This window comes from Photinus pyralis, unplaced genomic scaffold (genome assembly GCF_008802855.1).
Source record: "Photinus pyralis isolate 1611_PpyrPB1 unplaced genomic scaffold, Ppyr1.3 Ppyr1.4_LG6, whole genome shotgun sequence".
In the NCBI taxonomy this organism is placed as follows: domain Eukaryota; kingdom Metazoa; phylum Arthropoda; class Insecta; order Coleoptera; family Lampyridae; genus Photinus; species Photinus pyralis.
Genome location: NW_022170663.1, coordinates 25,877,518 through 25,890,970, shown reverse-complemented (window position 1 = coordinate 25,890,970; position 13,453 = coordinate 25,877,518). Strand labels below are relative to the sequence as shown.

General features: G+C 36.4%; 2 protein-coding genes across 5 annotated transcripts; both read left to right on the top strand.

Moving 5' to 3' along the window:
• Nucleotides 1-326: 326 nt before the first annotated feature.
• LOC116173289 (facilitated trehalose transporter Tret1-like) lies at nucleotides 327-3,505 on the top strand. 2 transcript variants are annotated; one of them, XR_004145897.1, is made up of 9 exons: nucleotides 327-372; nucleotides 429-579; nucleotides 637-822; nucleotides 867-965; nucleotides 1,007-1,206; nucleotides 1,252-1,458; nucleotides 1,507-1,693; nucleotides 1,743-2,995; nucleotides 3,042-3,505. XR_004145897.1 is itself a non-coding variant. In XM_031490664.1 (8 exons), the coding sequence occupies exons 1-8, from the start codon at nucleotides 349-351 to the stop codon at nucleotides 2,138-2,140; spliced, it is 1,452 nt and encodes a 483-aa protein (XP_031346524.1). In that variant the 5' UTR covers nucleotides 327-348; the 3' UTR covers nucleotides 2,141-3,505. The 2 variants fall into 2 exon arrangements, 1 of the variants encoding a protein (XP_031346524.1); XM_031490664.1 differs by having other exon boundaries at nucleotides 1,743-3,505.
• Nucleotides 3,506-4,844: 1,339 nt separating this feature from the next.
• On the top strand, nucleotides 4,845-12,510 carry LOC116173288 (facilitated trehalose transporter Tret1-like). Of its 3 annotated transcripts, XM_031490660.1 has the most exons (10): nucleotides 4,845-5,184; nucleotides 5,511-5,669; nucleotides 5,721-5,825; nucleotides 5,879-6,029; nucleotides 10,004-10,189; nucleotides 10,240-10,338; nucleotides 10,391-10,596; nucleotides 10,642-10,848; nucleotides 10,902-11,088; nucleotides 11,140-12,510. In XM_031490660.1, the coding sequence occupies exons 3-10, from the start codon at nucleotides 5,802-5,804 to the stop codon at nucleotides 11,535-11,537; spliced, it is 1,458 nt and encodes a 485-aa protein (XP_031346520.1). In that variant the 5' UTR covers nucleotides 4,845-5,184; nucleotides 5,511-5,669; nucleotides 5,721-5,801; the 3' UTR covers nucleotides 11,538-12,510. The 3 variants fall into 3 exon arrangements, with proteins under 3 accessions (XP_031346520.1, XP_031346522.1, XP_031346521.1); XM_031490662.1 differs by lacking the exon at nucleotides 5,879-6,029; XM_031490661.1 differs by lacking the exon at nucleotides 4,845-5,184 and having other exon boundaries at nucleotides 5,233-5,669.
• Nucleotides 12,511-13,453: the final 943 nt, after the last annotated feature.

The window sequence follows — 13,453 nt, the reverse complement described above, 5'->3', positions numbered from 1 at the left end:
TGACGAGATCAGGGTCCCTTGAGGTCACACTCACAGCCGAATAAGTGTGTTGCTTTCTCAAGTTTTTCAAATTTGTTTAGATATTCCGCACGAAACCATGTGGATTAGCGCCAGATTTAGTTTTTGCACGATCCTAAAATAAAGGATTAATTAAATAAGTGCAATTTTCAACCTGGATTTTATCAACGAAGTGAGTCAACCAAAAATTGTTGGCGAGATAAGTGCAATTAATCCGACTTTTTTTGGTTCAAAATCAAAATTAGACCTAAATATCTAGCGCCAAAGTTTGCACTTTATAGGACTATAGCAGAAACATTCCAAGCCATACAAAATATTGATCCATCCAGGATGAATCTCTATCTGCTACCCCAGGTGATAAGTAGAGTAAGAACAATGAAGACGTTATTAATATTATCTTTGTCGAACAGTTCCTTTCGTCTATTACAGTATTATCGTTTTGTTTCCTGATTGGCATGCAATTCGGATTTTTGACCATTTTGATTCCTTACTTTTCTAAAAATAACAACACGCAAGTTGAGGAATCGTTCACTATGTCTGACAATGAATTATCGTGGTTGTGTAAGTATCGATTTACAGCTGATACGGGGTGGTCTTAAGTGCATCTTCAATTTTTAGTAAGCGGCTTTACACTTGTAAAGCCGATCAGCAGCGTTCTTGCAGGATTAGTTATGGACCACTTCGGGAGATTGAACACACTGAGACTTGGAATATTGCCATGGTCTATTGGATGGATATTAATCGCAAATGCGTCAAACTTCCCAATGCTGATGACAGGATTCCTAACTGCCTTCGTTCCATGCTGTAATGATCAATTTCACTTTACCTTTTTCACCTGGACATTTTAGCGTGGTTTGTGATCACTTCGCTCGCGTATGTTAGCGAAATTAGTTCTCCTAATATGAGAGGTGTACTGCTTAATTTTAAATCGATCTTCTGGGGATTAGGTAAGCTCATCCTTTTGGAAATAACATAATATTTGTCCCAGGAAGCATAGTGCCTTTTCTACTTGGCGCTTTTCTACATTGGCGAATGTTGGCTTGGGTTAACTGCATATTATTCCTTATTCCTGGAATTGCCACCCTTTTCCTTAAGGAAAGTATGATGTGGCTAGTAACTAAGGGACGCATTGATGACGCAAAAGAGTCGCTGATATACTTTAACCGATATCGAAAAACGGATGAAAACGTATGTAAGTTTTTGTACCTCAACCACATCACGTTTCGTTTTTAGTTAGAAAGTGATATTGAACGCAAGCTACTCTCGATCCAAGCACTCCACGAACGATATCATTCAGCTAACCAAAGTATACTTAAAAAAATGAGGTTCTTCCTTCAACCCTCCGGCTATAAGAGAATACTCATGATTGCGGGTTTGCAGTGTTTTAATGAAGCTACAGGATCAAACGTACTGCTTAATAATATCATTGTTTTCTTTACCGTAGGGAGGTTATATTTAAAAATAGTGAAATTGTACGTATTCTTTTAGGAATTCGGAACGACAGTAAATCCATACGCAATTGGAATTTACATAGGAATAACTAAGTTAGCTACGTCGTTATTCACTGGCTGGTTACTGAAAACTTGTAAATTTAAATCGATCTTGATCGCAAACTATTTAACTATCTGTGGGTGTATACTAGCTTTTGGACTATACCTTGACTACAACACTAAAGGTTTGCTTCATGTTTGAAAAGGTCGGAGCAAGTTTTTTTTAATTTTTAGGTACCACCATTTACCAATGGATTCCATTGTGCACAATGGTATTGTACACTTTTTCACTATCATCGGGTGTATATTCTGTACCAGTTGTCATTACGCCATTAATTTTCCCTACGCACCTACGTGGAACTGGTCAGTCGGTCGCGACGCTTTTCCAAAGTCTTATGGAGTTTTCGGCAACACAAACTTATTATCTCGTAAAAAAATTAGTTCAACATTCTCATATCCTGTACGTCATGGCACTTTCTTCGGTAATAGGATGCGCGTACATTTACAAATGTGTTGTGGAGACACATAAAAAGTCGTTTTCTGAAATTGAAGATTATTTTAGCAAAAAAGTTAATTGCAGCAAGAACAATTCGCCATCTGGAGAGGAATTAAAGTCGTTCAATGAAAAATAAACCAATACGTATCATGTTGTAACTTAATTACCTGCACTTTATCTCCACTTATAATCTGAAAATTAAAATCTGATGCTGTAGCTTGATCACTCCCAAAAAAATGCTCTGGACTTGTTTGAATATATTATTGAAAATAATCTCGTTCCAACTCAAGTTCACATTTTTTTGTGATTTAAAATGTAACTAAGCACCTAGTTTCCGTCTTGAAGTGACCAGTTTTAGTGATCACTCGGTAGATGAACACCCGGTACATACAAGCGCTTCGTTACGAAAAGTGTCGTGCGGTTTGTGTTGGTTCAAATAAGTTGTGCCCGTATACAGAAGCTGTAATTAATTCTAGGTTTGCAACCGTTTCCGTCAAGATATTTGCAGTGTTCCAAAAGCTCTTGTGATTTAGAAGACGAGGCGAATTAATATTTTAAAATTTCAGCACGTCAAGTAATTATTTTGATTCCGTTCAGTTTAGGTGTTTATTAGCTTGATATCGCCGACCCCTTCACATTCCAATTAACCAAAGGTGTTAGTTGGATTAGCAAATTTTGGAATCTAATGTCGACAAATTAAGGAATAATTAGCGGTAAGTGATATAATGAGATGCAGTTAACAGCATCCGATTAAGTCGTGAGGGGTCTCTAAAGAAGCGCTCTTAATTAATTTAAATGTTAAGATCAACTTGTAGGACCTCCGCAGGCTGCACAATTGATTAAAGAAGTTTTTATTTTGGATGTAGACCGAATACGTTGTGTCGACTGGAAAATCAGTTGATCCCTCTGTGAAATAGCCGAATTATATAAAAGTTTAAGCGTTGTTTAAAGGGGATTTTTTGCCTTTTTGCATCTTCGCATGTTACGTTCCGTAAGTACCGTTATTAGGATTCATACCGTTTAATTTTTGCTTTTAGATTAAGTTTACCGCAACGTATCTACAGCTTTTGGCTTTTTCTTGCACAGTAACTTCTATCGCTACGTTTTATTGCAAAGTAAACTGTTTGCTCGGCGGTTCCATTAAATATTGGAGGGGAGGGGATATTGTTTATCTTTCCTGCATTTACTTTACCGTACACACCGCTAATTAATTCATTCATTTCTACTAGTTTTAGTTTTCCGAAGTGTTTCCGCCATTTGCTGGACTCGTTCGATTTCTACAATTGCCGTTTACTCCGCAAACTGCTGCTACCGCCGACCTTGACCATGGACAAGGTCGTAACCCTTGCCCGCGTCCTTCCATCCGTCTGCACGCCCGTCCGTTCCGCCGACAGCACACTACGTTGCCACCGACTGCCACTGCTTTCGTCCGCTCACAAACTTTGCTTACTATAATTTATAAATTTCTTTATTTTTCTTGTAAATTAAATTATAGTCACTATTCCGCGAAAGCTTATTTTATTTTTCATGCCATTTGTGCGCGGAGTTACTACCGAAGTTCATGTAACTAATACAAAATAAGGTTTAAATTCCTATATCGTGATCACATTTCCCATTTAATTACCTAGATTTTTTAATATTCGTGATTAATGCCTGGTACCAAATTCTATTCAACGTAAATTTACACGTATCTGGATGCTAAATAAAATTTAACCCACACAAATGAATGGTATTTGTTAACTTATTCAACTTCATAACTAATGAGGTAAAAGAATTTACCAATATCTTGCGTTTGGGTTCACTTATCATTCATTAAAAAAAATACAAAGTCATTCACGGGAATTCCCGTGGGTCGACCTCTTCGGGAATGTTAGAATGACTATAAACATACATCTTTTATACAAAATCCGTCAACAAAATTAACCTCTTATGGTTATACAAAATAACTTGCATTTATCGATGAGACTGAATGGATAAAGTACCCACGACAATAAATTCGTGGAAAATTTTTAATTTAAAATTATTAGAATTCCTCGCATCAGCTAAGGAAAACAACGCATCCGGTGTAAAATTGTCAGTAGAATCGAAAAATGTAAAAATAGACAGGGTGTACCATTTCAATTTTGAAATATATAGCGACTTCCCGTTAAACCCGAAATGACAAAAATTAAGTTTTCAATAATATCAACCCCTCCCCCAAATATATTATATATTCTGAAACACAAACTAACGATTATGCCGCAAACGAAGTCAATCCGTTGTGGGAAAAACGGGAAAACTAGTAAATGGGTCTTCAAGAATAAAGGTGACGGTCCATATAAAGCAAGATTCATCATAAAAGGATGTGCACAACGTTGTGGAATTAATTACACCGACACATCCCTGTGATAAATGGTGCTTTATTACGAATAATTCAAGCTTTCTCTGCAAGTGACAACATAAACATTGTACAATTTGACATAAATGCTGCTCTTTTGCATCTGAAATCGCCGAAAAGGGGTTTTAAACAATTAACTACGGACAAACGAGAGATGATTTATTTATAGCATTATATTATGTGGATGGACTAATCGTGGGTCAAAATTTAAACGAAATAAAGGAACACGGTTTTGGTTTTTCCAGGAACGGGGTTGAGATATATCGTTTACAGCATACTGTAATTTTAACGAGTTATTTTTCATTTCCGTATACCCATACCGTCGATCTCGCAAAAATTACCAATGTACGTACATACAAACGGAAATAAATGTATTCTTTAAAGGTTGCTTAAAATGATCCAAAACGGTGACATTCGATCAAATTTGACATGTCCAAAAAACGTAGTTAAAAAACGAGTTAAAGGAAGTTTAGTGACTCATAAGGGCTGTTTTAGAAATTTTTTTATAATACAGTTTTCTGGTTGCAATTTAATAAAGAACAAAAGAAATTGCCAACAAATTATTTGCAGGGGAATACCGATGCAGAATGACACTCAATAGTGGGGCTGTGTAGGGTCCGTTGCAAGGATAAACAGCAAACTTGAAGATCAGTTTGTTTCTGGTTTGAGTAGTCAACCGGCGATACAAAAGGTTCAATTGTATTGCACAAGGCGTTTTACCATCCAATTTTCCGCATTGCTGCTACCTTTCAAAAGAAGAAAATCGATTGTAAATTGGAAAACAATTTGACGCATCGATTAACGTGAGTTATTTGAAGTTTGCATTGTGTATAAATTTAGGAGTCGTTGGTTTTTGGGGATTTTGTGTTAAAGCATTTATGCTCAAAGTCAATTTAAGATTTCTGAAGAGGTCGACCCACGGAAGTTTATTTTTTCGATCGAATAAATTTCGGGATATACACGGAGAAAGTTTGGAAATGTTTCAGTGATGAACTAAATGATAAAGTATGCTATACACAATAACTGATTATACGTCATGTCATCTTAACTTTCCCAAATACCGAACCTTTATCACCGATACGGGTTAAACCCTGTCATGCGACCCCGCAGTATACAATCGATATTTTAGATAATGCAGAAGTGAAACTGTTATCTCCAAAACAACAAGATCAGAGTCCCTTGAAGTCATAAATAAACCAGTACTTAAACTCTATTAGTACATATAACCCAAAAATAGTTAGTGAATTTTATAATGAAAGTATTTTTACGGGTTGTTGAAGGAACTTAGGTAAGCCAATTGAAATTTCCCTTTTTTTGTTATATACGTTCTAAATTACAGATAAACAAACTGAATGTATCTAGTAGGTACGAATTTTCCATCCCGAACTGTTACGAAATCGGAAATATTGAATCTTCCAGGATGAACCTTTATTTGCTACCACAGGTAACAATAAACACAGAATAAGAATATTAATAAAGTATATCTTTTTCAAATAGTTTGTTTCGTCTAGTATAGTTGGGACGTTTTGTTTCCTAATTGGCATACAGCTCGGCTATTTATCCATTTTAATCCCTTATTTTATTAAGAATGACAACATGCCGGTTCAGGAATCTTTCACTTTGTCCGACAATGAAGTATCGTGGTTGTGTAAGTACCTATCGACTTTAGTAATGTGCAATACTTGAGTGTTCTTAAATGAGCTACCTAGCAAAAATAATTCTAGAGCAGAAAATAAAACAATTGAACGCACTTAGTTCAGGAGTTCCAACGCCCTACAATGCCATTCTTCAGGTTTATAACGGGTAGATTTCTTGTAGATGCGTCACAATACCCCTCCCCCCCTTTCTTATCTTCGATGTAGCCAATCTTGAACAGCAAGAAGCTTGTTCACATCTTCTGCGTCTTCCTTTCCAAACATCTCAGGTATTTCACTTCTCCCTGAGAGAAGTTTCATTTCTTCACACCAAATCTTCATCCTAAAGTAGGCCGAACACGTTTTCCACGGCAAACATCTTCATTCCATCCGCCTTCCGATAATTTCAGGAATCTTACATAAAACTTTACGCAGCAAATAATTTAAAAACCGTTAAAAAATGGGCGCGAACGGAAGAAAATTAAGTAATCTACTGGTTAGACCAATTTTATCGATGCTATTTCATAGTTTCTTCCACTAGAGGTTACCTGAATGTACCTTTCTGTACAGTGACCGTATAAAGACGACCATAATGTTCCATTTCGGCCATGTTTTTTCCAATTTATCATTGAGCTCATTTGTTTAACCGAATTAGTAGATTTTGCTATCGTTACAATAATGCTGTCACAATTGTGTTCAGCAAGATGGTTTCCTGGTAAATTTCTACTAATTCGGTGTATTTCGTCAATACATGGCGAATCGCCCAACTACCGATAGAGAATAACACCACCATAGACCACACTGTATCTATAGAGTCACCGTACCTTTCTGTATTTTTCCCCCTCGCTTCATGTTCATTAATTTTCGACGTACGCGTTGCTGTTACTTGAAGGTTCTCTGACAGTGGATGCGTTCCTTGATAATCTCCAGGAACTGCTTAATTGGAACGTTTTAAGAAACGTGGGCCATATCTGTAGCAGTGCCGCTACCTTGCCTCTGCACTCTCTCGGGCTTTTTTGTGATAGTGTGTAGTAACTCATACTTACAGTTCTTTGTGTTTACGCCTAATATATGACGAAAAAGCAGAAACTGCTCCGCCAAAGGTTTTCTTCTCATTTGTCATAACTTTTCGTATCATCCACTATAAAAGAGGTCTGCTCTTGAACAATTTGTCGCGCAAAAATACCATTCTGTTCGTGAGGAAAATTCACTGGTTCCTTTGTTTTGTGTTTTTATCTGATTGCAGATTATTGGTAGAAAGCGCCCTTCTGAATTCAGACGGTCGTGATCAGTGTTTAAAGATAATATTTTAAATTCGTCGAAACTCCGTGAAATTAACGTATGTGTATAAAGGCCTTCAATACAGCCGAATAATTATAATTAATATATTTTTTATTATACCTGAATCACAATCTCCGTTTTAAACACTCAAATGCGTGCGAAAAAAGGCCTTTAAAACACACGTGCTTTAAAGTTGCTAAGTAACGATACTTCAAGTATGACTTTTGAAACTGTCATCTGGGGCTGAAATAAAAGATCCTCTTAGGTCGCTGTCTGTAAATGCAGAACATTTCTTTGGCTTGTACCTATCCTTTGGTTGAAGGTTTCACAAACGCGCAAATTTAGGGTATGCTTCCAAATCTGTTCCACTTTTAATCGCAGCATTGTTTGAAGTTTTGAGTTAATGCACCAAAAGATAGGAGATTTAAATACCTTTGGCATTTCATTCATATATCCCAGCATTATCGATGCATTTAAGACTTTATTCGTAAGTAACTTCCTTTTCATCCATGGAAACAACTTTTCATATTCTTTATAATAGGCTTTACTGGATTTGGATTTTACACCTACCAACGTTTGTTTAGATTTTACAACAAGCGATTTAATGGACGGTGTATTATCTTTTTCAACGGAAATCGTTTAATTCACAAAGACGATGATTTTTATAAGCAAACGTCAAGTGACATTTCCATGGCAATCGTGAAATTACGAACACCCAGCCCACTTAATTAGACATGTATTCGAGTATAACGTCAATATGATTTCATTGTATTTCCTATTTTTAAATTATACTGCAGGTATAATAAAAAATACTATAAGATACACGTGTATAATTGGTCTTTAAAGCACTTGCAACGTTAAAGGCACTCCGCTTTGCGTCGTGCCCTTAAACTCGTTGCGCGTGCTTTAAAGACTTGATTATACACTTGTATCTTAATATACTATTTTATGTGATAGTCATCTAACGTATTTTAATTCCGTTATCCCTGCGCAAGGATGTTTCGATCATTAATTTCTGACTGTGAGTTGTTCCCTTTCGAATTAGATTTTGATTTTGAGTAAAACATATATTTGACCTTCTATTTGTAGCATTTGGAAACCATTTGCTAATTTAGATTAAGCGATCAATGATATAGTCAGGGATTCTTTAAGTACGGTACGCTCAGAAAAGGTAGACTCGTAGTTTATCTTATCTGAGATCTCTAGCCACAGCCTCACTGATCTTAGAAGGGCTGTTGCCATAATCTGCAATCAGATACAAACACAAAAACAAAAAGACAGGAATATTGACCGCGCGGCATAAAAGATGTGCGAGACCAAAATTAACGTTTGACACAAATCGGAGAACTCGAATACTAAAAATCGTGGATAACATTCTCCGAAAACATAATAATTCAAATGACATTAAAGATCAAAAGCAAAATACTCGTTGCCGATACAAAACGCCAATGTGCAAGAAAAAACGTAATGTAATTTCAAGGAAAAATTCACACAATCCAAAAGTAACTAAAGACCCCCGTTCAGCAAATGTAAGCTAAAGGTTTTGAAACCTAGTTACCCTAGCACGAATGAATAATTCTTCGGAACGACAAAAATTAATTTACAAAAAATCGGAAATGCGGTGTGGAAACAATTCAACAATTAACATAATCTCCAAACGGAAAATCTATCATACCGTAACAATAAATAAGTTTTACGGTATAATAATTTCTAGATACATTCACTGTATACGTCAAATTGTGGGTTCATGTATTATGTTAGCCACTCCGGTTTAATCATCGAAATCTGGAAATGGACTATGCGCGGATACTGCAGGTAAGAGAGAAGCAAGCTTTCTCCATCGCGTTTCTGTTTGTCCCATTCAAATTAACTTGAAAGAAGCAATCAGATCCGTAACGGTAATCGAGAGAGCTTACCGTTTAGTTTTCCCTTCTCTCTCACTTGCAGTATCCTCGCTTAGTATTAACACGCGCAGTCCATTTCTATATGTCGACAGGTTTAATATGAAAAACATTTGATTCACTTAGATATTTTATAAAGAGTGTTGATATCGATTGTGCTATTCGTAATATTCGCGTAAATAAGAAGGGAGTAACATGAAGAAACGACAGGTATGACGGAAATCGTCAAAGTAAAAATATAGCATCATTATGTGACAAGTCGACAACAGCAGCTCTATAGTTTCTCTAACAGCATCAGTTTTTCGCAAGCGAAAGAACAAAGATGGGAAAATCGATCAATATTATTGATGAACTTTGCGTGATCTCTAGTAGCATAATAATGAACTACGAGTGAAATATGAATATACAGAAAAAATATACCGATAGCGCAAGGAAAGTTTTAAATGAATGTTTAAATGGCGAAAATGTGGAATTCACCTGAAAGCAGAAAAAAAGACTGTAAATGATGAGTAACGGGGAAAGCAGCTACTAATTAGCGAAAACCCGGAGTCAATCTCTGACCTTTCCTATTACTTTTCCAATTACAAGAGTGGGCATAAATAGGCCTTACTGCACGACTGATGGCCCGTCCCTGCTTTATCGATCTATTTCCTTCAGTTTTTTTTTATTATCTAATCACGTTTGGAGTAGGAAGAAGGAACTTTGGACCAAGGTAGATTTCTTTTTTTTTAGTCGGTACCATCCTTGCTACCTCTATTAATTAAGAACACTCTGTATAAATAACGAGCTAAACATTTAAATTTCAGTAAGTATGGCTGCCCTTGTAAAACCGGTCAGCGGCCTCCTAGCGGGATTAGTCATGGATCACTTCGGAAGACTAAACACACTGAGACTTGGGATAATACCATGGTCGATTGGATGGATAATAATCGCAGAGGCGTCGAATTTCCCGATGCTGATGGCCGGATACATAATTTCACTTTTGCCACACTGTAATCATCCACTCCATCTTCCGGTTTTCTTTTTTACCTGGACATTTCAGCGTGGTTTGTGATCTCCCTACTTGCGTACATTAGCGAAATTAGTTCTCCTAGCGTAAGAAGTGTACTGCTTAACTTTAAGTCGGTCTTCTGGGGACTAGGTAAGTTCCCTATTTTTTAAGATGACATAATATCTGAGTTTAATTCCGCCAGGAAGTATGGCGCCTTTTCTGCTTGGCGCTCTTCTGCATTGGAGGACGGTAGCTTGGATTAACTGCTTGTTACCAGTTATACCTGGAGTTGCCACACTGTTTCTTAAAGAAAGTGTGTTGTGGCTTGTAACAAAAGGGCGCGTTAACGACGCAAAGAAATCACTTGCATACTTTAACAGATACCGAAAATTATCAAAAGATGAAGACGTAAGCCAGATTTTGTACATTTACAATTTAACCCTGATTTTCCAGTTAGAAGGTGTAATTGAACGTAAGCTACTTTCGGTCCAAACACTTCACGAGGAATATCGATCATCTAACCGGAGTCTACTTCATAAAATGAAATTTTTCTTTCAACCCTCGGGGTATATAAGAATATTTATGCTGGCGGGTTTAGAATGTTTCAACGAGGTTACAGGATCAAGTGTAGTGTTTGCTAACATCATAGTTTTCTTTACAGTAGGAAGGTTACGTTTTCAAAGAGTGAAATTATTTATTACCTTCCATTTTAGGAATTCGGTACCACAATAAATCCGTACGGAATTGGAATTTACATAGGGGTAACTAAGTTAGCTACGTCATTTTTCAATGCCTGGTTATTGAAAACCTTCAAATTTCGATCGATTTTGATGGCAAACTATGTAACAGTCTCTGGATGTTTGCTAGCTTGGGGACTATACCTTGAATACAACACAAAAGGTTTGCTGATTGTTTGGGAAAGTTACAGCAGGCAAGGTCTTTTACTTTTAGGTACCACAATTTATCAATGGATTCCGTTGTGCACAATGATATTGTACACTTTCTCACTATCAGCAGGTGTATATTCTGTACCAGTTGTCATTGCGCCGTTAATTTTCCCCACTCACGTACGTGGAACGGGCCAGGCGATCACAACGCTGATCCAAAGCCTTCTGGAATTTTCAGCAATACAATCCTATTATGCGATGAAAAAAATTGTGAAGCACTCTCATATCCTGTATTTTATGGCACTTTTTTCGCTATTAGCATGCGCATACATTTACAAATATGTTGTAGAAACTCATGAAAAATCGTTTTCTGAAATAGAAAACTATTTCAGTAAAAAAGACAATTGTAATAAACGAAATTCGCTGCCTGGGGAGGAATTAGAATCTTTCCATGAAAAATAAACCATTACGTCTTATATTGTTACTTATGAAAGAATTACTGCGCGCTTGGTGACTTTCGTCTACGAAAGTTATTTTAGACGCAGATTTAGGCCAGACCCTCGTTATTACTAATAAGCGTAACAACCCTTTTCTGTGTAAACCAGTTTTTTTTTACAAAAACGATTGTGAATTCAAAGTAATATATGGGACTAAAGCAATAAGGGTGAAAAGTGTACGTTTCTAGCACGCCTAATTGTTTTATGTTGTTCTAATAGAATGGATATTTAGCTTGTAAAGAAAGCACTCGGACGGTCAATTAAAAACTTATCATTGTACAGTAACGAAGTAACTTACTTAGTAAAAAGAGGTGCAATTTTCCGGAAATTAAAATTAACACTTACAACGCAAATTTGGAAATATTTTTCACTCTTGGTAAAAATTCGCTTCGGTAACAGAAATAGCGCCTATAAAATACTTTCGAAAGCAAAAACTCCTCTCATTTAAATAACTTTTTTGTAACTAAGTAGTCGCCGCGGAATTGATTTCCGAAACTTAAATAGTACGAGTGCACGAAGAGGTTGGAGTGGAATAGAATAGGTCTCTAAATCCTTACGTGAAGGTGCAAAACGGGAAACATTATATCTTCGTAACCAAAGCGAATGGACCATGAGCACAGTGCGAAATGGCCGTAGAGTTAATCGTACAGGAATTGCCAAAGAGTTAATTTTTCACGTGTTGCGCGAAGTACTTGTTTTTTCTATGTGTTAAAATGAATGTTCAATTTATCCAGAAAGATTGATTTAAATTGCTTTGAAGTTCCTACCTGTTAACCGCGAACGTACGTTAATGTTGTTTGAAGTTGTTATTTCCAATTCCATTTCTGTAAATGAACTTGATCTGTTTATTGCTGTAACTAAATGTAAAGATACCTACCAAGTATTTATTCCACACGCTAAACGTGCAGAATCAGTAACGTGATCGCGGATACAAAACTAGGATCACAGAATAATGCTTGCAGAAATTAATTTGGTTCTATTTGCTCTAGAGGGTATAAACTTGTTGGTATTACTGTAATTACTCTTGTGTATTTTAAAAGATATTTGTAGATTAAAATTAGAAATATGCCTGTTCACCGTTTTTAATACAGAGATGTATCTCAAGTCATATTGAATAATGTAACTATTTGTAATTTTTTAATTAGTTAACATTCAAGCTGAAATTACTTTTCGCACTAGTCCCAAAAATAGCTACCTTTTGTATAGTTACCATGGTCATACCGATTACTCCCGAAATAGGCCTTTTTACGTAGGTATCTACAAGTTTGACAAAATAGCGTCTTATTCAGGTGGTTAGAGTCAAGAAAATATTTCTTGAAATGTTCTTAATAAAGAAACAAACAAAGAAAATAATGTAATCATATACACAAATCACTTTAACTTTCTCCTGGAACAAATGGTTCCAGAAGGGGTTTGGATTTTGGTTAGTTTGTGATGTTTTCCTTTGGATTTTAACGCATTTTCCAACTCATGTTGGAAAACCGTATTATGGCCACTTTCTCAGTCCGTCCGTCCGAGGACGACTCCTACAGTTTTCAAGATATTTTTCTTTCTTTTGGTATTCGGTAGCTTATAGCTCCGACACTTCAACCAATTCAACCGATTAATCTGCGCAATGTCAACTTTCTTACTTATGGAAAACTTCGAATGCGAAGAAGAAAAACGTTTTCAGCCAGTACAAAGCGATGACGGATAAGGGCAACACGAATTCAAACACGTCACTGACATGCTGTGGATGTATTGGATCCGGCCATATTGCTCAAAACTGCCCTGATTGAAACATATCATGCTTTAAAGAAGACCGAAAAATTCTGGTTACTTCCGAAGGTATGCCAGAAAACCCGAAATTTGCCGACTTCGTTTTTATTTTTTTTTTCTGGC